Below are 24,956 nucleotides of genomic sequence, written 5' to 3'. Positions count from 1 at the left end.
ACAATTGGCGGTCTCCCCTTGTGAGTGGGCCTTATATGGGATACAGAGTGCCAATGCTATAGATTCCTAGTCGTCAAAACTGAGACTTATATTTGTAACTAAGTACTATTGTTGTAGTTGACTTCCCCTTCTGAAAACCATGTTGTGGATCACAGAAGAGGTTATTTTCTTCAAAATAACTTAATAGCTAATCTTTCATTATGGACTCCATCACTGCTACAATAGACATAGACCTGTAGCTTGACACTTTATGTGTGACAGACTGGAACCAGAATCTGGATACCAGACTTTCATGGACAGCCTGCTCCCAGTTGCATGATCTATGCACAAAGCATGATTTGACCTAAAGCCTCTATTTGACACATGCTTCTCTCCACATTTTACAAGTCTTTGGTTGACACTACATTTAATCTATTAACATGTAATCAATATCTATAAATTCTTTTACAGCATTCCATGAAGTAACCATGGTGATCTAATCGGTGGAGCACTAGACTGCAGCACCAGAGGTTCTCAGCGCAATCTCAGATAAGGGTGGCAATTTTTCTTGTACTAGTCCCTCTGGGACTGCCTCAGGTCCACCCAGCCTGCTGTGAAAATGAGTATCAGGAATCTTGCCTTGGGGGGGGGGGGGGGGTTGGGGGAGTAAAAGTTGGTGAGGATGAGAGAGGCACGCCATCCTTCCCTCTCCTAGTGCTGCAACAAATAGGAAGACTGTGCTCTACCTGCAGTCAGGCTGATAGTTCGGTCATAGGCTTACATCACAAACTTCACCTTTCCATTCCATGAGATCTTCTTCATATGTCCAAAAACATGTCTGTATCACAAACTTTCTCAATTGAACACAAATATAAAATAAAAATTAGCTTTGTAACATTTAACTCAGACATACTATTGGCATAGCTAACAACTTGATATTATTGTTATTTGTTCAGTGTCCATTAGTTTAAAATCCCAGAGTATTTTGCAGTCCACTTGTAATCTATTATATACAACTGCTGATGTCACAAACTTAGAGAAAAGTTTCACTTTGTAAGAGTGGAGGCAAGGTAAGATGTATGTTAGTATTTCCATCTGAAAATGAAAAAAAAAAAATTAGAAGTATCTTTCATTTCCAAAGAAAAGCCATTAAGGAAACAAAATTCACTTGTGTACTAATGTGTACATGAGAAATGAGATGAACAATAGACTCAATTGACACCAACTTACATTTTCTGCTACCTAAGGGAAGGAGTGCGATATGGGTAGAAATAAAACTGTGAACTGGGCCATGCAAGCTATTCTGAGATTGAAAAATGTATCTAAAAGCAGTTTTATTTTCATTATAGAACATTTTAACACACAGTGGTGCTAATAGGGTAGAAATAAAACTGTGAACTGGGTCATGCAAGCTATTCTGAGACTGAAAACTGTATCTAAAAGCAATTTTATTTTCATTATAGAACATTTTAACACTGAATGGTGCTAAAATTGGAGCATCCATAACATAACAGGAAAACAGGTGAAAAAACTAACAGTTTAAAACTAGTTCCTTCATGACTTTCTATGTTTACAAGACCACCAGACCACTATTCACTCTTATACATAACCACCATCAAAGACAGGCCAAGGAAAAGCTTATCACCTAGTTTCAGAGCATGATGCCGATACAATTTAGTCAAATTCAATAGCTGAACCAGACCAGGTCACTATGTGTGCCCTAATCTACCATCCACCATACTAGCTCCTTAAGGAAATCTGATCTGGCTATCTCCCCCCCCCCACCCCCCCCCCCCCCACCCCCAACTCCACATTTGATGGACCTCTCCTCCTTCACATATTTCTATCCCTTCCACTGCTCTTCTTTCTACCTCTACACTACAATATGTTTGCATTAACATCATCTTCTCTATATGAGGCAGCTATTCTTTCCAGTTTTGTTTGTGTGTGTTCAAGGTTACACACTTTTGTTTTCTGTGTTGACTTGTAACTGGCTTAGAACCATAAATTTTCAGAGGAGATACATCAGTATAGCACATAACTGTGTCATACTCCCATTGATGTGCATAAAATTACACAGAAATCCTCAGATTTAAAACTATCATACACAAGACATACCTGTTGGTCCAGTTTTTCTTTAATCCAAGCATCTTGCTTAGAGTTGTATGTCTCTCTCAGAGTACGAAGTTCTGACTCTGCACTAGCCAATTCCCTCTTTAGGGACAGGAGTTGACTGAAACACAAAGAAACTGTCATATAAGAAAACAAACACTATCAAAATAATGGCAACCAATTATAAAAGGTTTCAAACTATAGCTTGAATAATTTTGCTATTGACCGATTGCAGTGAGCGAGAGAGGCAGCGGGGCTTGTGGGAGTGGTGGTACAAGTGTTGTCAGCTTGCAGCTAGGTACACTTTACAAAGCTCAGCATGTACCAACAAACAATACAATTCATCAAGCATAAGGTGCTCAAGAAAGCACTTTGATTGGCTACCAACTATAGCTCATACAACTTGACTGAAATATCAGTTACAAAGTTATTTTAATCAAGTATAATCAGCTTGCACAGCAAAGGACTTGGAAGAGCAGTTGAACGGAATGGACAGTGTCTTGAAAGGAGGATATAAGATGAACATCAACAAAAGCAAAACGAGGATAATGGAATGTAGTCAAATTAAATCGGGTGATGCTGAGGGAATTAGATTAGGAAATGAGACGCTTAAAGTAATAAAGGAGTTTTGCTATTTAGGGAGTAAAATAACTGATGATGGTCGAAGTAGAGAGGATATAAAATGTAGACTAGCAATGGCAAGGAAATCGTTTCTGAAGAAGAGAAATTTGTTAACATCGAGTATAGATTTAAGTGTCAGGAAGTCGTTTCTGAAAGTATTTGTATGGAGTGTAGCCATGTATGGAAGTGAAACATGGATGATAACTAGTATGGACAAGAAGAGAATAGAAGCTTTCGAAATGTGGTGCTACAGAAGAATGCTGAAGATAAGGTGGGTAGATCACGTAACTAATGAGGAGGTATTGAATAGGATTGGGGAGAAGAGAAGTTTGTGGCACAACTTGACTAGAAGAAGGGATAGGTTGGTAGGACATGTTTTGAGGCATCAAGGGATCACAAATTTAGCATTGGAGGGCAGCGTGGAGGGTAAAAATCGTAGAGGGAGACCAAGAGATGAATACACTAAGCAGATTCAGAAGGATGTAGGTTGCAGTAGGTACTGGGAGATGAAGAAGCTTGCACAGGACAGAGTAGCATGGAGAGCTGCATCAAACCAGTCTCAGGACTGAAGACGACAACAACAACATAATCAATCTATACAAATACTATTGTACTTTTTCTCAGTCTCATCATTTAATTGACAGAAAACAGCAACTTTACTTAATTTCTGTAAAGCATTTATTAACGGCCCTGTCAACAGTTGCAGTATTTATTAGGTGACCAGTTTTGATCCCTTGCCGGTTCATTTTCAAGCCCAGCCTACTGAGGCTGCACTGGCATGGATTTTGACTTGGTAACAGGCATCTGGATTGTGGCATTTATCCTGTAAACACTTATAGAGCATGTGTTGCCACTCAGTGTTTGTTATTCAGATCAGGCATTGTGAGCACAGCCTTAGTAAGCCAGGCTTGAAAATGAACCTGTAAGGGTTCGAAACTAGTCGCCTAATAAATACTGAACTGTTGACAGAATCGTTAATAGATGCTTTAAGTACAATTGCATGTTAACTTATGGTTCCTTCTAATTTCTGAAGAGTTCTCATGTTTACCACTAAAAAATAATCACCATTTTTTTTTCAACTTACCCCTGCAGTGTCTCTTTTTCCATGACCAGCTGGGCTTTTGTGACAACGTGTTCTTCTTCAAGCATTTCATATTTTGTAGTAAGATCTTCATACTCCTGTTTTTCATTTGCTAAGTCCTCTTCAAGTTCTAGAAAACAATGGGAACTAATTAGTGTGAATGTTGCTACATATTTACTTTGATCATTCATAATATCAATATTTCCATAATGATGGAAAAATGAGCACATTACAAAACTTGTTAGAGGGTTTCCCTGAACAGACATATGGTGGAAAAAGAAAGCCACTGCAATCAGATCTCAGATATGTGTGCAAATAGGCATCTGCTGCTGTTGACACCTTCAATAAAACATTTGTGGGCATGTGACTGTCTGTCATTTTGTTTATAAAAACCAATATTCCAGTCACTGTTGTAAGTGATCTTCATCAGGGTGATGTATATACTACTAGGCCAGTGCCATATACAGAACATAATATCATGTAATTTGATCCTGCTAGTAGAGTCAGTTGACTGGGAATGTAATTGAACCCTTTTGCTCCAGCAGATTAATTTCTTGCCCTACCAACAAGCCAGCAGGTCATGTGAAACAGTCTTTAACGGACAGAAGAAAAAGAAGTTTGACACTCTACAGCAGAAGACAACTGAGAAAGAACTAAAACGAGATAGGCATTGAATGGAGGTTAGCCTTTATAGCTATACTGATAGTGATACTGACACAGAAATCCTGTCCAAGGGGATGAATTTTTCCCTAGCACCTAAATATGTTCCTAAAGAACATCTTACCGAATTAGCTTTGTTGCATCACCTACCTAAAGCAATGCAGAAAAGATTCAGCAAGACACTGGTAGTAACTTGACTTGTGCAAATCTGCTGATAGCAAACACCACAAAGGAAGAACTGTGATATATTTCTATTGAATTATCTGCATATTTCGTCAGTCTAATATCAATTGCAAGTTCCAAGTTAAATATAATTGATTACTTCAGATGAAAACTCCTTTGTAATGTGCAACCTAAAATTTTATGTAATAAAGTTGCTTCTCATGTAACATAACAGACACGTTTGGTTATAGCTTAACATTGCTTCAAATTCTACATCTCTGTTGTATTAGTCATTTTATTTATATTTACCATACCATTATCATTACGTAAATCTAATTTTTTGCATTTGGTTTCCTTTTTAGAAACTGTGCCTATCACTACAAACATTTATTGGATGACAGGACCACCTCTTAATCACAGTAAAGTTGTAAGTTTTATGTGAGAGAGCTTCCATGAACTAAACTCACCAAACCTCACATGAAATAAATGCTCATCTTAATTGTGACTCTTCAAGTAATTGACATATTTGACATAAATCATGAGGTGAAAGTGTCCCGATTCTGATAACTACTTTTACTTGAAAGATGATATTTTAAATGCATTAAAACACCAGTAACTCTCATAATCCTTTCCCTAGATAAAATCCAATTTAGTTTTGTAATCTCTTGATCAGGCAGAATTGTTTTATATACATCAAAATAACATTCTATTTTAAATTTAAAATGTTCTTGGCATATAGATTCTTCCATGAAATTTCGGTGGAATTGATGGATGTCTGTAACTTGCTGCCACAATATTTTGGTGCAGAGTCTGAATGTCCAAGTGTATGTTGAAAGCCCACTCATACAGACTTGTATTTATGTGCCACTAATTGCTACCATCGAGCTCAAACAAAGGGCATTCTAAAGACTTTGATTTACAGAGTCCATATTATCTCAGGTGGCAATAACTTGCAAGCAAACTGGAACACATCCAAATTGTGTTCCTGGAAAATGGATATTAATCTCAGTAGATACAAACAGCATTACAGACATATAAATGACAGTACAAGAAAGATGATAAGGCCTTCAAGATGACAGCCTACCTGCCATATATTGAAAATATTTTAGTGAAAATAAGCAGATTACTAAGGAAACATAAAGTGAAATTGATCTTTCATACTCCATCAAAAATTTCAGCAGATCAGTGAAAGACAACTTAGGATGGCACAATGCAGGTGTTTACAAGATTTCGTGCAAATGCAGCAAATCATATATAGGGCAAATTATGCACACTGCTCAGGAGTGTATCATTGAACAGCAGCAGCATACTCACTTTTTCCAAGCCAGCACTGTATTCCTACTGATCATTTGATGAAATATAATGAAACAAAAAGCTGTGGTCCATACTTAAAATTTTGGAATCCCACTGTCAGTGGAAATACAACTGCCTGAGGCCCTTATCAATCAGGATGACAGCTTCCACTTAATCACAACATGGAATCCAGTCATTAAAAAATAAAAGATGTCATTCTCTGCATTTTTACTATGTGAAGATAACCAATCTGATATCAATGAGGCCAGCTTTCACCACAGAGGGTGCTCACAGCACTGCAGAGACATATTTATTTATTTAATGTTATTTATTGATTCATCCAGGGATCAATTCACAATGATATAGGGTTGGTCATCATAGTAAAATGAAAGCAAATAGCTCAAAACACACAACACACAGAACATACAATTATGCTTTTATGAAGGCAGGATGGGTGATCGACTTGGCCGTGATAATGAAACCATTCCAGATTTTGCTGAAAATGATTTAGGATAACCACAGGAAACCTAAATTAGAATGGCTGAACAGAACAAACTCCATCCTCCCAAATATGAAGTGAGTGTCTTAACAATTCACTGCCTCATGCAGTTGGTCCCTATTGTACAATGTTCTTCAATTTACATGCAAACTGCTCCAGATAACTTATCATATAAAACAAAGTTTTGCACTTTCCAGACAACTCATTAAGGACACCTGCTGGAGACATCTGGACCAAGAATAAGCTGTTATGCCCATTGAACTAACTACTCCAATCTATTTAGAAAACTGACTCAAGGCCCGTAAACATGCAACTATGCACCATGCACATCACCTCCTCCCCTCATTCCAACTGAGAAACTGAGTGGGCATCCTCACAGTGATGAGCACAGCACAGCAGAATGACCCATGATTTTCCTATAAACGTATGACAATGTGCTCATGTACTGTGTAGAGGCTCAGGGTGGATGAACTTTACAGTGCCAGGTTGAGCTGTAGTGAGTAGTTATTAGGATAATGACCAATAGTTGCGCATAGAAACATCATTAATAGTAATACATTTTATTTAGGAACAAGTTACAACACTCGTAGCACCACTCTGCAGTGCAACACCCCTTTGAAACCATGCTAAAGACAGCAAGTGCCTAGAATTACTGTTGCAAGCAGGCAGCCAGCAGCCTGCTGTGTTGCCAATGAGTAGGCAGAAATGCTGGTGTGCAGAGTCCACAGAAGTACGTGTACCATCTGGCCATGGCCCTGCAACTCACAATTCAAGGCGTGACACGCAGGCACACTCAGACACTCACCCTCATTCTTGCAGAAGAAGACAGCCTTCAGCAGCACTGTCTGTCCTTGCGAGGGGAGATTTACATCATCAGTATGCCAACACAGGCATAGGAGGGAGAGTGGCCAAACCACCCTGGTCTCGAACAGCTGCCCACTAAGGCAGAAGAGTGGCTGTTGCAAAAGTGAGCCTGGAGGCGACTCACTAGACAGTAGCATTAAGTCCACAGTGTTGGGCTTAGGCAATAAGCCTACGGTTGGTGGATGCCAAGTCTCATGTTGGCTGCTTGCAGCACCATGTCACATCAACAATCAGCAAGTCCAGTGCTTGGAGGTGTAGTAACTGGCCTGCCCTTGCTGCAGTTGCCCTGCCTTTCTGCTGTATCTTCATTACTGTGATGCTGGCCCATGGCTCACCCACAGTATGGAAATCACCCAATGTCGCATCTAATGTATTGGTGTTTTTGTCAGCTCTATGCATGCCATCTTCCATGGCTTTCTGTCAGTAAACCAAAAAAATAGTGGTGGCACTAAACACCTCCTCCCTCTGGTAGATCCAATCTCAGGATCTTAACTCATGGTAATTCTGCAGAGACCCAAAATACATTCTGAAACCGATAACTGTCACTTGACACAACAGTGAAGGAGATTTGCATAGCCATCATCCCTCAATCAATACTATGCTGATGTCCGGTACATAGTGGAAATTGAAACAAACAATATGATTCCCATCCTTGATGTGGAAGTGTATAGAAAGAGGGATGGCTCAACTGACTACAGAGTACTGGCGGATAACTACAGTCCAATTTCCTTCCAATGTACTAAAACAAGATTTTAATTACATTTTAACCGGGAAGGAAGAGGGGCGAAGAGAAAGGACTGGAGAGGTTTAGGAAAAGGGGTAGATTTCGGGAAAGCCACCCAGAATTGCAGGTCAGGGGTATTCAGATGCAGACTCTTTACAGCAATACACACCATTCTCACCTTAGCCTTTACTGCACGTAATTAACCCACAAGCATAGTTAAAAAGCAGATTTTCTGGGCCATTACATCCAGTATTGGTACTGCTGATCCCTCCAAAAAACAACTTCAGAGCACACCATTGGTGACTCAGTATCATCCTGGTATGGAAGGTGTTAACCAGATACTTCAACATGGCCACAACTTCCTAAAATCATGCCCTGAAATGAGATTCATTCTGTCTGAAATTTTGCCCACCACACCTAGAATAGCTTTCTAGTGCCCTCCCAGTCTCTGCAACATTCTTATCAGACCCTATGCTCCTTCTGCACCCATCTCCCTACACTATGGCTCCTACCCCTGCGACCGTCCCCACTGCAAGACTTGCCCTATGCATCCTCCTATCACTAACTATACTAGCCCTGTAACTGGCAAAACTTATATTATCAGAAGGAGAGCCTCCTGTGAAACGACACGCCATATACCAGCTGTTATGTAAACACTGTTTGGACTTCTATGTCAGCATGACTACCACCAAATTATCAATTAGGATGAATGGGCACAGGCAGAGGGTGTGGCAACTCACAATATCCTGTTGCAGACCATGCTCTACAACATGACATTCGTGATCTCGGCACCTGTTTCATAACATGCACCATCTGGATTCTTCCCCCAGACACCAGTTTCTAAGAACTCCGCAGGTGGGAACTAGCACTACAACATGTTCTTGGCCTTAATTTACGTTAATTTCTCCTGTCTCAGCATTTTTTCTCTGTAACTACACTTTACTCACTCCGTTTTAGTTTTAGTTTTCTACACTTTTCATTGTCTTTCCCATCTATTTTTTCATCTTCCCCCTCCCATCTCCGTTATGTACAATGCACTTAGCTTTTCACTCTTATTAACTCATGCATGGTGTTTAAGCAGTAATCTCTGTCTGCATATTACCCTGTATTCCACCTTTAATCTCTCAGGTTTTCAAATCTCGTCCAATGCAGTCCCCAACAAACAGTCTTTCCTTCTCATCCCGTGCCATAAGTCTCCCCTGAATTGTGGTTCTGGGTTGTTGTTGTGGTCTTCAGTCCTGAGACTGGTTCGATGCAGCTCTCCATGCTACTCTATCCTGTGCAAGCTTCTTCATCTCCCAGTACCTACTGCAACCTACATCCTTCTGAATCTGCTTAGTGTATTCATCTCTTGGTCTCCCTCTACGATTTTTACCCTCCACGCTGCCCTCCAATGCTAAATTTGTGATCCCTTGATGCCTCAAAACATGTCCTACCAACCGATCCCTTCTTCTAGTCAAGTTGTGCCACAAACTTCTCTTCTCCCCAATCCTATTCAATACCTCCTCATTAGTTACGTGATCTACCCACCTTATCTTCAGCATTCTTCTGTAGCACCACATTTCGAAAGCTTCTATTCTCTTCTTGTCCAAACTGGTTATCGTCCATGTTTCACTTCCATACATGGCTACACTCCATACAAATGCTTTCAGAAACGACTTCCTGACACTTAAATCTATACTCGATGTTAACAAATTTCTCTTCTTCAGAAACGATTTCCTTACCATTGCCAGTCTACATTTTATATCCTCTCTACTTCGACCATCATCAGTTATTTTACTCCCTAAATAGCAAAACTCCTTTACTACTTTAAGTGTCTCATTTCCTAATCTAATCCCCTCAGCATCACCCGATTTAATTTGACTACATTCCATTATCCTCATTTTGCTTTTGTTGATGTTCATCTTATATCCCCCTTTCAAGACACTGTCCATTCCGTTCAACTGCTCTTCCAAGTCCTTTGCTGTCTCTGACAGAATTACAATGTCATCGGCGAACCTCAAAGTTTTTACTTCTTCTCCATGAATTTTAATACCTACTCCGAATTTTTCTTTTGTTTCCTTTACTGCCTGCTCAATATACAGATTGAATAACATCAGGGAGAGGCTACAACCCTGTCTCACTCCTTTCCCAACCACTGCTTCCCTTTCATGCCCCTCGACTCTTATAACTGCCATCTGGTTTCTGTACAAATTGTGGTTCTGGGTAACTTTGCCAAAATCTACCCCTTTTCCTAGAGCTCTCCAGTCCTTTTCCTTCAACCCTCTTCCTTCCCCTTCAACCTTTCTGCCTGAAGAAGGAGCCACTGACTCCAAAAACTTGCCAATTACAACCGTCTTTCATCTGTGTGTTTTGCCACAGCTTGGTGAGTAGATTTTATAGCTATCCACTTAAATAATTTTGTCAATAATTGATTGTTTTCATTGTTATAAGAGTAGGGTATGCCAGACAGTTGAAAGACAGCAGCCAGTCTATGGGCCAACAGTGTAAGCGAGGTTGACCTGCCATGCATGGCAGTACACAAAGTGATCGACAGCACATAACATACTAAGTCGTCTTGGTTGCAACTATGCACCATGTGAGCAAAACACTATTGGACTGGCTTGACTTGCATTCACTGTACCAGCCAACAGAAATTAAAGTAAAAACTTCTACCAATAAATAATTTAAGGAATAAAGGTAACAACCTATCTAACAGTAGAGTCATAAACAAGACTGAAAACTCTGCTGCTAACTTTTAGATGAAATCTATTTCTGCTAGAGTATACACACACACACACACACACACACACACACACACACAGACACTTATGTGACCACATTGTACAAGCAAAAATACAGGAATGCACAAATATTTGATTATATCATCTTTAGCTACTGAAACTAAAGGCTGTTTCAATCAACAGAGGAGAGCAAAAGTTTAGAGCAAAAGAGACAGAAAAACACTTATCAAAATGGCACAGAAACCAGGAGAACTGTAACACAGGCCAAGATGATACCAGTAGCTTCCTTTTTATAGTTTCTGTTGTGTATTGTCACTTCTTGTGATGATTACCTTTGAATGTCTGTGTGCATGTATACGATCATGTATATGATATTTTAGTGTGTTTGATGTATTTTTCTCTCTCTCTTTGGTGCTTCTGGACAACACACAGTCTCTTATTCTATTGTGTACTTGTATCCTAGTAACATTTTTAATTGTTATCTTCTGTGCCTTGTGCATAAGCACTCTTTTTATTCAAGACAAATACCTGTCATAACTTATTACAGTCTGTTCAGCAGGTTAAGGGCCAAAGAAAATGTGTGTGTCTTGGGGTAACATTTTACACTTGTAAAGTTAAAAAAGAATACATAATCAAAAACAGGTTTATAGTACGCACGAATTTGATGCATATCATTTTCAGTTACACAAATATCAAATGGAAATATGTTTCATGCTGAGAAATTTCTGATGGAAGTAAAGTCAGTTGAGGCACTGATGCAAAGAACCTGTGGGATGAGTTAATTATTTTTATTTCATGCAACAGAATTTGACCATTTGTAAACTGTTGCACCATGTGCTACAACAAATGGTATGTGGACACAGATAAAAATTATTCCTTACCAGTGGTCTGCTATAAATAAACAACCATTCTTTAATTATAAAATATTTCACTGTTACTATTGCAAAACAAATTAGTAAAGCTGATGTATTAGCACAGTATCTTGCAGACGTTAGTGAACCAGTAGTTTTAGGTGGACCTTAGGTGAAATATGGTTTGTTTATTATGACTTAGAACTCATGTAATGAAAGCAAGCAAACTTTCAGTAATTTAAGAACAATGTAACTGAAAGAAGAGCAACCTTTATTGTGGACAAGATTTAGCAACTGGATTCACTGTTGTTAATGTTACCACAAAAAAGGATAAAAGTCAGTGCCCATAAAGTAATGTTCTGTGGACGAGATCATTATTATTGTCATGAGAAAGGCTATTATTGAGTGGAATGCAACAAAAGACTGTTTAAATTATTAGGAGAAAGTCAAGAACCTATGCAGAAATTTGAAATATTCTGGCTACTAATTGCAATAATGTTTGACATGCTGATTGTGCTGCATCACAATACCTGATTTCAAACAAGGAATGATTTTCAGTGTTTAAACCACTAGGAAATTTAATGTCACTGTCGAAATGGGAGTTAATTCAGTTGTGTATGGTGTATGTATTGGATTAGTCAAGTTAAATGCACTAGTAAATAACATATGGAAACTTTGTACAGTGGAGGATGCATTATAAATACCTGGATTGAGAAAACATGTTTTTCAGGGGGAGGCGGTAGTCAGTGAAAATTTAAAATTACATTTTAAGAACTATAAGACTGAGGTACTTATTTGAGCGTTCAGTAGTAATTTGCATAAAAGCTGAAAATCACTGTTACAAAATACTGTTTTGTATGGAAAATACTGAACAAGTAGATTGTGCATCATCTGTCATCTGGCTTAGCTCCGTTGCAGCTCAAGAGGTTGTTGGGACATGTAAACTTTGACACTTTAAAGATAATTTCTGATAGCAGTTTGATCCCAAATTTAAAATTTACTTCAAGCAAATTCTATTGTCAATCTTCTCAATACAGTGAACTATAGAGGAAGAGATTTAAGTAGGACAAATCTGCAGACTTGTGCCTCTGCTCCAGGAGAATTTGTTCATGCTGATGTATGTGGAGAAATGCCATACACATCATTAAGTGGACACAAATATTTGTTATGTTTCAAGATGATTGTATTTCATACAGATCAGTCTATTCTTTTTAGGAACAAAAGTGATGCTGTTTCTGTGTTCTACGAGGTTTGGTGGACGGCGGAAAGACACTCTTGGTTCATCCCTATGAAATCCCCAAACCACCTACCCTCTGGCTCCTACCCTTGTAACGGCCCCCGGTGTAAAATCTGTCCCATGCACCCTCCCACCACCACCTACTCCAGTCATGTAACCCAGAAGGTGTACTCGATCAAAGGCAGAGCCACGTGTGAAAGCACCCACGTGATTTACCAACTGACCTGCCTACACTGTGAAGCTTTCTATGTGGGAATGACGAGCAACAAAATGTCCATTTGCATGAATGGACACAGGGAGACAGTGTTTGTTGGTAATGAGGATCACCCTGTGGCTAAACATGCCTTGGTGCTCAGCCAGCCCATCTTGGCACAGGGTTACACCGTCCTGGTTATCTGGATATTACCCACTAACACCAACCTATCAGAACTCCGGAGATGGGAACTTGCCCTTCAGTATATCCTCTCTTCCCGTTACCCACCAGGCCTCAACCTCCACTAATTTCAAGTTGCCACCGCTCATACCTCACCTGTCATTCAACAACATCTTTGCCTCTGTACTTCCACCTCGACTGACATCCTTGCCCAAACTCTTTGGCTTTACAAATGTCTGCTTGTGTCTGTATATGTGCGGATGGATATGTGTGTGTTTGCGAGTTTATACCTGTCCTTTTTTCCCCCTAAGGTAAGTCTTTCCGCTCTTGGGATTGGAATGACTCCTTACCCTCTCCCTTAAAACCCACATCCTTTCGTCTTTCCCTCTCCTTCCCTCTTTCCTGATGAAGCAACTGTTGGTTGAGAAAGCTTGAGTTTTGTGTGTATGTTTGTGTGTCTATCAACCTGCCAGCACTTTCGTTTGGTAAGTTCTAGTGTAGTGTATACCTGTACTTTTTCCCCCCTAAGGTAAGTATTTCCGCTCCCGGGACTGGAATGACTCCTTACCCTCTCCCTTAAAACCCACATCCTTTCGCCTCCCTCACCTTCCCTCTTTCCTGATGAAGCAGCCGTTGGTTGCGAAAGCTTGAATATTGTGTGTATGTTTGTGTAGGTTTGTGTGTCTATCAACCTGCCAGCGCTTTCGTTTGGTAAGTCACATCATCTTTGTTTTTAGATATATTTTTCCCATGTGGAATGTTTCCCTATATATATATATATATATATATATATATATATATATATATATATATATATATATATATATATATAGAGAGAGAGAGAGAGAGAGAGAGAGAGAGAGGGAAACATTCCACGTAGGAAAAATATATCCAAAAACAAAGATGATGTGACTTACCAAATGAAAGTGCTGGCAGGTCGACAGACACACAAACAAACACAAACATACACACAAAATGCAAGCTTTCGCAACAAACTGTTGCCTCATCAGGAAAGAGGGAAGGAGAGGGAAAGACGAAAGGATGTGGGTTTTAAGGGAGAGGGTAAGGAGTCATTCCAATCCCGGGAGCGGAAATACTTACCTTAGGGGGAAACAAGGATGGGTATACACTCGCGCACACACACACACATATCCATCCACACATATACAGACACAAGCAGACATATTTAAAGACCATACATATGTGTGGATGGATATGTGTGTGTGTGCGAGTGTATACCCATCCTTTTTTCCCCCTAAGGTAAGTCTTTCCGCTCCCGGGTTGGAATGACACCTTACCCTCTCCCTTAAAACCCACATCCTTTCGTCTTTCCCTCTCCTTCCCTCTTTCCTGATGAGACAACAGTTTGTTGCGAAAGCTTGAATTTTGTGTGTATGTTTGTGTTTGTTTGTGTGTCTGTTGACCTGCCAGCACTTTCATTTGGTGAGTCACATCATCTTATATATATATATATATATATATATATATATATATATATATATATATATATATATATATATATATAACAGAGGGAAACATTCCACGTGGAAAAAAATATATCTAAAAAGAAAGATGATGAGACTTACCAAACAAAAGCGCTGGCAGGTCGATAGACACACAAACAAACACAAATATACACACAAAATTCAAGCTTTCGCAACAAACTGTTGCCTCATCAGGAAAGAGGGAAGGAGAGGGAAAGACGAAAGGAGGTGGGTTTTAAGGGAGAGGGTAAGGAGTCATTCCAATCCCGGGAGCGGAAAGACTTACCTTAGGGGGAAAAAAGGACAGGTATACACTCGCACACACACACATATCCATCCACACATACAGACACAAGCAGACATATTTAAATATGTCTGCTTGTGTCTGTATGTGTGGATGGATATGTGTGTGTGTGCGAGTGTATACCTGTCCTTTTTTCCCCCTAAGGTAAGTCTTTCCGCTCCCGGGATTGGAATGACTCCTTACCCTCTCCCTTAAAACCCACCTCCTTTCGTCTTTCCCTCTCCTTCCCTCTTTCCTGATGAGGCAACAGTTTGTTGCGAAAGCTTGAATTTTGTGTGTATATTTGTGTTTGTTTGTGTGTCTATCGACCTGCCAGCGCTTTTGTTTGGTAAGTCTCATCATCTTTCTTTTTATATATATATATATATATATATATATATATATATATATATATATATATATATATATATATATATACCACGTGGAAAGATTATGTGACTTACCAAACGAAAGTGCTGGCATGTCGATAGACACACAAACATACACACAAAATTCAAGCTTTCGCAACCAACAGTTGCTCCATCAGGAAAGAGGGAAGGAGAGGGAAAGACGAAAGGATGTGTGGTTTTGGAAGAGGGTAAGGAACCATTCCACTCCCGGGAGCGGAAAGAGTTACCTTAGGGGGAAAAAAGCACAGGTATACATTCGCACACACACACATATCCATCCGCACATACACAGACACAAGCAGACATTTGTAAAGGCAAAGAGTTTGGGCAGAGATGTCAGTCGAGGCAAAGATGTTGTTGAATGACAGGTGAGGTATGAGCAGTGGTGGCAACTTGAAATTAGCAGATGTAGAGGCCTGGTGGGTAACGAGAAGAGAGGATATACTGAAGGGCAAGTTCCCATCTCCGGAGTTCTGACAGGTTGGTGTTAGTGGGAAGTATCCAGATAATCTGAACAGTTTAACACTGTGCCAAGATGTGCTGGCCTTGCGCCAAGGCATGTTTAGCCACAGGGTGATCCTCATTACCAACAAACACTGTCCGCCTGTGTCCATTCATGCGAATGGACAGTTTATTGCTGGTGTATCCCACATAGAAAGCTTCACAGTGTAGGCAGGTCAGTAGGTACCTCACGTGGGTGCTTTCACACGTGGATTTGCCTTTGATCGTGTACACCCTCCGGGTTACATGACTGGAGCAGGTGGTGGTGGGAGGGTGCATGGGATAGGTTTTACACCGGGGGCCAGAGGGTAGGGAAGGTGGTTTTTGCAAATTTCTCCACCCTTTAACGTGTTTAGGCGGCAACACAACCACCTAACCTTTGTGAACATCGTTGTTTACCAACCCAAGTTCACCACAGGATCAACATAGCTCATCTTTAACCAACACTTTTTCGACCTTTTTCACACCAGATCTCCAGTTGCTTTGTAGTTCACCTTTAGCTTTCCCCATATATTTTTATTTTCATTTTCATTTCAGCCACATGTTACACTTTCCACCTTCTAATACCATGTCACCCTCACAACATCCCCACAACGACCCCATTAAGTTTTATTTACATTCCGTCCGCAAACATGTCTTCGCCCTAGCCAGATTACACTCCCATATTTTATTTACTCAGGCTTGTCTGACATTTGGCATTACCCCCAAAGGCCTCACACTTAAAGTTCCCATTTCTGGCTGTAACCCTTCTTTCCATCAGTCCCTATACCAGTTCCAAACTGAACAATCCATTGCCCTCACCCACCTAATCCTTCACCTACACATCAACTCAGACAATGAACACATCTGTCAACTCTTATCCTTAATAAAAGTCCACAATCTTTCCTCTCCCACATCCACACCGGCTGTTCAGAGCATCCTCCTACAGGCCAACCGCAAATTAGAACAGCATGCCACCCTCCACCTCAAAAAACTATCCAACCTCCTGGTTTCCCACCTCCGGAAAGGCAACTCACTCACCCTTCACAACCTTTCCAGCAAACCTCAACCTCCTCTCATTGCACACAAACCCAGTCTCACCCATCTACTCAATCTCCCACTTCCAACTCCATTCCCCCCAAAACCTCAAAATTCTAATCAATACAGTCTGGAACCACAACAACCTAATTCAGTAGTTAACCTTTCCTCCAAACCTCTCTCCCAATCCGAAACCTCTGTCCGATCCAAAGGCCTCACCTTCAGCCCTAATCCCAGATTCAACCAAACAGCCCTCGTCAAAGATTTACTGTCCTACTCTCGTACTCTCTGCTGGAAATATCACTTTGCCATGAAGAAAAATGATCCTAATCCTACTCCTAATGATCCAACTCCCCAAGACACTATCGAAATTGAACCCTTCCTGGAACAGTTCCGTCCTCGGTCACAGCGGGACCCACCTCCTCTTCCTCAAAATCACCCACTCCAAACCTTCCAGGAATTTCTCACTTCTAGCCTTGCCTCTCAATCCTTCTTAAAAAACCTTAATCCTACTCCCAACATCACCACTGCTGAAGCTCAGGCTATCCGTGATCTGAAGGCTGACCGATCCATCATCATTCTTCCGGCAGACAAGGGTTCCACGACCGTGGTACTTGATCGCCGGGAGTATGTGGCTGAGGGACTGCATCAGCTTTCAGAGACCACTACATACAAAGTTTGCCAAGGTAATCCCATTCCTGATGTCCAGGTGGAGCTTCAAGGAATCCTCAGAACCTTAGGCCCCCTACAAAACCTTTCACCTGACTCCATCAACCTCCTGACCCCACTGACAGCCCGCACCCCTACCTTCTATCTTCTTCCTAAAATTCACAAACCCAATCATCCCGGACACCCCATTGTAGCTGGTTACCAAGACCCCACAGAACGTATCTCTGCCTACGTAGATCAACACCTTCAACCCATTACATGCAGTCTCCCATCCTTCATCAAAGACACCAACCACTTTCTCGAAGGCCTGGAATCCTTTCCCAGTCTGTTGCCCCCGGAAACCATCCTTGTAACCATTGATGCCACTTCCTTATACAAAAATACTCCGCACTTCCAGGGCCTCGCTGCGATGGAGCACTTCCTTTCACGCCGATCACCTGCCACCCTACCTAAAACCTCTTTCCTCATTACCTTAGCCAGCTTCATCCTGACTCACAACTTCTTCACTTTCGAAGGCCAGACATACCAACAATTAAAGGGAACAGCCATGGGTACCAGGATGGCCCCCTAGTAAGCCAACCTATTTTTGGGTCGCTTAGAGGAAGCCTTCTTGGTTGCCCAGGCCTGCCAACCCAAAGTTTGGTACAGATTTATTGATGACATCTTCATGATCTGGACTCACAGTGAAGAAGATCTCCAGAATTTCCTCTCCAACCTCAACTCCTTTGGTTCCATCAGATTTACCTGGTCATACTCCAAATCGCATGCCACTTTCCTTGACGTTGACCTCCATCTGTCCAATGGCCAGCTTCACACGTCCGTCCACATCAAACCCACCAACAAGCAACAGTACCTCCATTATGACAGCTGCCACCCATTCCACATCAAACAGTCCTTTCCCTACAGCCTAGGTCTTCGTGGCAAACGAATCTGCTCCAGTCCGGAATCCCTGAACCATTACACCAACAACCTGAAAACAGCTTTCGCATCCCGCAACTACCCTCCCAACCTGGTACAGAAGCAATTTACCACAGCCACTTCCTCATCCCCTCAAACCCAGAACCTCCCACAGATGAACCCCAAAAGTGCCCCACTTGTGACAGGATACTTTCCGGGACTGGATCAGACTCTGAATGTGGCTCTCCAGAAGGGATACGACTTCCTCAAATCCTGCCCTGAAATGAGATCCATCCTTCATGAAATCCTACCCACTCCACCAAGAGTGTCTTTCCGCTGCCCACATAACCTTCGTAACCTCTTGGTGCATCCCTATGAAATCCCCAAAACCACCTTCCCTACCCTCTGGCTCCTACCCTTGTAACCCGCCCCCGGTGTAAAACCTGTCCCATGCACCCTCCCACCACCACCTACTCCAGTCCTGTAACCCGGAAGGTGTACACGATCAAAGGCAGAGCCACGTGTGAAAGCACCCACGTGATTTACCAACTGACCTGCCTACACTGTGAAGCATTCTATGTGGGAATGACCAGCAACAAACTGTCCATTCGCATGAATGGACACAGGCAGACAGTGTTTGTTGGTAATGAGGATCACCCTGTGGCTAAATGGGAAAGCGCTGGTAGATAGGCACAATAATAATAAAAAAAAACACACACACACACACACAAGCACACACACAAAATTTCAGCTTTCGCAACCAACGGTTGCTTCATCAGGGAAGAGGGAAGGAGAGGGAAAGATGAAAGGATGTGGGTTTTAAGGGAGAGGGTAAGGAGTCATTCCAATCCCGGAAGCGGAAAGACTTACCTTAGGGGGAAAAAGGACAGGTATACACTCGCACACACACACATATCCATCCACACATATACAGACACAAGCAGACATATTTAAAGGCAAAGAGTTTTGTGTTTGTGTTTGTGTGTTTTTTTTTTTTTTGTTGTGCCTATCTACCAGCACTTTCCCATTTGGTAAGTCATGGAATCTTTGTTTTTTAATATACTCTATTATATGTTTATTACCTTATAAATAAAAAAACTTTTTTGCTTATTTGTTATAGTTGTAAATATTTGTCATGTATTATTGTTGCTCTGACAGGTTCAACATCCTGGAAGACCTCCTCACTGTGGATCAATTGGAATGAAAGTAAATCTCATATACCTTAGTAAATTTCACACACACACACACAAAATATCAGCAATCATTCCTGAACAAAACATCAGCAATCATTCCTGATATATGGTGAAGTTTCAATCATTAGCGGTGTGAAAAGAACGATATTTACTCTAAAAATAGTGCCAGATACCAAAGAAATATATGAAATATCTCAACTCTTAGCTTGTACAAACTGCAAGTAATGACAGGAAAGCATTAAACATTCTTCTATATATAAAAAGAGTTTGAATTTGCTAAACTCACTATCTATTTTCTCCTGGTACTCCTGCTTCACTTCTGTTAACTTCTTTGTACTTGCACCACTATTACTCTCTAGTGTTTTCAGTTTTGTTCGAAGACTGGTTAACTCTTGCTCCCTATTCTTCAGTTCTTTCTCGTGGTTGGCTTTGATTCGTTCACACTTCTTCTTCTCTGCCTGTAAACAAATACAGCTCAGAAGACACAGATATCTTTTATTTCAGTGCAGTGTTAATAGAAAATAAAGTTAAATAAAAATTACCTGCAGGTTAGCTTCAAGTCCTGACACTTTTGTTTCTAATTCACTTCGCTGCGTTTTTAATTCAGCTTCTAATTTTTTATTCCTCTCTTCATTTGCTTTAAGATTCTTTTCAGCCTGAAACATATTAAATCCTTCACTGCCATATTCATTTACCACATTGAAAAAAAAAAAAAAGTCTGGAAATGACACTGCAAACAGGTAAGTTTAAAGAAAGGGCAAGTGCTAAGAAGAAAGACAAAATCTTCAGAATTCTCATGTTGATGAAAGTTAGAAACAGAAGAAATTTATTTCAAGCTTTTCAAAAACTCAGTGCAGACACTTTCCACTTCATGTTATTGCAAATCTTAGAGAGAAACAAATAAGTAAGTTACCATATTTTGCTTATTTTCACACAATAATATCCTACGGGGTATATTCTGGGTTAGTTCATCTTTAAAAAAGAAAGTTTTCACTACATAAAAACATGCCATAAGAATGTGATTCTTAAGTTTCTCCCAGCATATTTGTTCATTGAACATTTCCCAGGTGTACAGCCAGTTTATAGTGTCCAACAGGCATAATATTTTGGCAATCAAACATGTCATCATCTTCAGATGTGCTGGCGAGCTGTGCTCCTGAAGGCACATGGCTGACTAATATCCCCTGCCCCTGTGAGCCCATCCATCTGTGGTCTGCACCATTGGCAATCGCGGAGACACTGGCATTGGCGTCTGTGATGACATTGATGTAAGTTCTCTGTCTGCTCTGGTCACCAGATTGTTTTGTTTGCTGAGAGTCTTTCAATTAAACTCAGTGCTGGTTCCCAAGCCTTGCTAAGATTATAGCTGCAATTTCGGTTAATGAGATCATCCCTGGTATGAATTTCTATGGCCTCTCTAACAACACTGTCCCAGTATTTGGAAGTCTGAGCCAAGATCCTGGTACATTTGCACTCCATTACAGGAATCTTGGATAAACAGTGCTCTACGACCACTGACTTGTTGAGATACATTAGTGGAGTGTGCCTCTGGTGTTCTCGGCAATGGTCTTTGATGGTGCACATTGTCTGTCCAATATATGTCTTCCCACAATGACATGGAATCTAGTATATGCTGGTCACCAAGATCACCTTTGACACTTCTCAACAATGCTCATGTTCTATTGGGTGGGCAAAAGATAATTTTTACTGGGTGCTTCTTCAATATGCATCTGAATTTTCCAGATAGTGCACCAATGTATGGTATAAAGGCAGTGGCTGCCTCTTCTTCCGTGGCTTCTTCCATCTCCACAGTTTGTACTGTTGTGGTGGGGTGGAGAGCACGCCTAATCTGACATTCTGGGTATCCAGTTTTTTGGTGTACGGTTCTGAGGTACATGTAGCTCATGGAACAGACCCTCTGTGTCTGAAATGGTGCGCGCCATGTGTACTAGTGTTTTTAGTACCCCATTCCTCTGCGAAGGGTGGAGGCAGCTGTCTGCATGCAAATACTGGTCAGTGTGCATTTTATTCTGATACGCACCATGGCTCAGGGTGCAATCAACTCTTCTCTTAACTAACCATGGTGTCCAGGAATGGTAATCCTCCTCCTGCTTTGGTCTCCATAGTGAATTTGGTGTTGGAATGTATGGAGTTCAAATGTGTAAGGAAGTCAAGGAGTTTGTCCATTCAATGGTGCCAGGTGACGAACGTGTCTCCCACATAACTTTGAGGAGGAAGCCCCAGTGTCATGCAAATGGAAACCCATGTGTCTTTTCCATTATGTGAATGACAGGTGGAAAAACTCCTAGACTTCCTGCTGTATCAGAAGAAAGTGCACACTGACCAGTATTTGCATACAGACTGCTGCCACCACCCTTCGCAGAGAAATGGGGTACTAAAAACACTAGTACACATGGTGTGCACCATTTCAGACACAGAGAGTCTGCCTTATGAGCTGAAACAACCCAGAACCCCACTCCAAAAAATGGATACCTAGAATGGCAAATTAGGCACACTCTCCACCCCACCACAATAGTACAATCTGTGGAGACAGAAGAAGCCACGGAAGGCCAGAGTATACCAGATTCCATGTCAATGTGGGAAGACATATATTGGACAGACAGTGTGCACTGGTGAAGATTGTTGCCAAGAACACCAGACATACACATGACTGATGTATCCCAGAAACTCAGAGGTCACAGAGCACTGTTTGTCTGAGAATCATGTGATGAAGTACAAATGTACCAGGATGTTGTCACAGAATTCCAAATACTTGGACAGCATCATTAGAAAGGCCATAGAAATTCATATCAGGGACAATCTCATCAACCAAGATACCGGACAGAGGTCTTACATCAACCCCATTACAGATGCCGATGCTAGCATCTCCCCGACCATGGATGTGGACCGTGGCTCGTGGGGCCAGGGAATGTTAGTTGGTCATGCGCCCTCAGCTCAGTTCATCAGTGCACCTGACGCTGGTGACATGTTTGATCACTAAAATAGTGTGCACGTCGGACACAACAAACTAGCAGTACACCCGTGGACAGTTTGATCATGCCATAAGAATAATTTATGGTGCTCACCAATGATCATATTGTAGATAGCTGTTTATGCAGTTAGGTATTTTAACCACAGCATCACTGTCCATATTATATTTTCTCATAATACTGTTATAAACAACCCATTAGATACCAGAAGGATTGACTAAGGCCATAATGACAGTAGAAAATATAACTTTCATTTCTCTCCATTTACACTGAGATTAGAAAAGAGTGAATAAAACTACTATCAAAATCTTTGATAGCTTGTCTAATGATATAAAATGCCTGATTGATAGCAAAGCTAAATTTTAAAGTAAGGCAAAAAGTTCCATCCTGAGATTATTGTTTTACATCTTCTGGTAACAAACAGATCCAAACTTTTTGATTTGGTTAACAAAGTGAATTTCTACTTGTGATAAGCTGTTATTTTATCAGTGAAAGGTAGGGAAATATTTCAATTTATCAAGTGCAACATGAAATCCAGAAGAAGGTTGACTGAATCTTTGGTCTGTAACTGTGACTGAAACACTGGTTAATACAGGGATAGTCATTTCACTATATGATATGATCCATTACAGAACACATAAGTTATCTGACTCTGATTGCAGAGGCCTACACAGTTGCAAGAAACAAGTCATAGTCTACCAGGACAGTCAACTTCATATATTCATCTCATATAATCATCTCTGGGACTGAAATTGAGAAGTAACAAAGGCTCAAATTCGGTAGTATTGTATAGTATGCATACATATATGACACAATCAATGGATAGTTAAAGTGGTAAAGGCGACCACTCATGACAAGTGCGAAATCTGGGTTCAAGTCCCTGTCCAACACAAATTTTCATGTATCGCTAATAGGTAATATCTTCCTACCCAATGCAGCTAATGTCAGAAATATTCCACAATAGTGAATAAATTTCATAAATTTAATATTGCTGCAGGATTCTGACCAATGTCTTTTTCTTTAGACATTGTTAAAAGTAAGTATCACAAGTCTCAATGGGCAAAATGACGATTGAATACTAACACTGAATATGTTTATCTCCTTGAAATCCTGTGGTGGGAATACAAGGAAAATGTTGTGAGTGATGAGGTCATAGACAGTAGGGCATATGGAAGTATAAGTCAGGCCTGTAAGCCTGCTCAGAAAGCTGAACGGGTTAAAATGACCACCCACAATAAGCGGGAAATCTTGGTCTGAGTCCCGATCTGCTACAAATTTTCATTGTCACCAATAGGTAATATCTTCATACCTAATCCAGCTAATGTCAGAACAATTCTGCAATGCAAATAAATTTCATAAAATTAGTACTGCTGCAAAATTGTGACCAATGTCTTTTTCTTTGGACATTGGTAAAAATAAGTATTACAAGCTTCAATGGATAAAATGATGATCATAACACTAAAGTTGAATATGTTTATCTCTTTGAAATCCTGTAGTGGGAATATAAGGAAAAAGCTGTGAGCAATGAGGTTGTAGACAGGAGGGCATATGGAAGTATGAGTTGGTCCTGGAAGTATGCTGAGATAGCTGAAGTGGTTAAGACAACCGCTTGCAACAAATGGGAAACCTGGGTCTGAGTCCCTGTCCGGCACAAATTTTCAAGTGTCACCAGTAGGTAATATCTTCATACTTAATGCAGCTAATGTCAGAAAGATGCCACAATGGCAAATAAATTTCATAAATTTAATACTGCTTCAAGATTGTTACCAGTGCATGTTTTTTCACACACTGGCATAAAAACCAATCTGATATGAGTATAATGACATCAGTGGAAGAACATTCAATGCATTTGAAACTAAAATTCTATTTATTATCAATAGATGATCCAATAAGAGATGGATTCTGCGAAAGAGCTGCAACACGCCTTCATGCTTAATGCTAGAGGAGAGACGGAGAAGAAGAAATTCTATATAGTGATCTAATGACAATATTTGCAAAAGTTTTGGTCTTAAGTCTTCTATCTAGTCACTCAGTGATCATAATGGTACCAAAATGGAATATAGTGTAAAGAAGACTGATGTACTGAATTGCATCTATGAAAATTATTTTACTGAGAAAAATCTTTCTACAGTTCCTACTTTTATTCATTTCTTGAATGAAAAAATGATAGACATTAAGATAAGGGATTACAGCATAGAAAAATCAGCTAAAATTACTCATCAGAGGAAAGGTAACTGCACCTGATAAGCTACATGTATGATTCTATATAGAACTAGCTCCACTTATAGTACATGTTTGTCATAGGTTACTAATGAAATAAAACATTCCAATTG

At 40.5% G+C, this 24,956-nt stretch overlaps 1 protein-coding gene across 1 annotated transcript in view; it reads right to left on the bottom strand.

The window, feature by feature from the left end:
- LOC126237483 (uncharacterized) overlaps positions 1 to 24,956 on the bottom strand; it is a 461,878-nt gene that overhangs the window by 72,704 nt on the left and 364,218 nt on the right. The window contains exons 26-29 of the mRNA XM_049947630.1: positions 20,176 to 20,289; positions 19,920 to 20,091; positions 3,797 to 3,923; positions 2,098 to 2,212 (exon numbers count right to left, since the gene is read on the bottom strand). Coding sequence (XP_049803587.1) covers positions 2,098 to 2,212; positions 3,797 to 3,923; positions 19,920 to 20,091; positions 20,176 to 20,289 — 528 coding nt within the window. The remainder of the gene's footprint in view (positions 1 to 2,097; positions 2,213 to 3,796; positions 3,924 to 19,919; positions 20,092 to 20,175; positions 20,290 to 24,956) is intronic.

This window comes from Schistocerca nitens, chromosome 2 (assembly GCF_023898315.1).
Source record: "Schistocerca nitens isolate TAMUIC-IGC-003100 chromosome 2, iqSchNite1.1, whole genome shotgun sequence".
NCBI classification, from domain to species: Eukaryota; Metazoa; Arthropoda; class Insecta; order Orthoptera; family Acrididae; genus Schistocerca; species Schistocerca nitens.
This window is presented reverse-complemented; position numbering and strand designations above follow the sequence as displayed.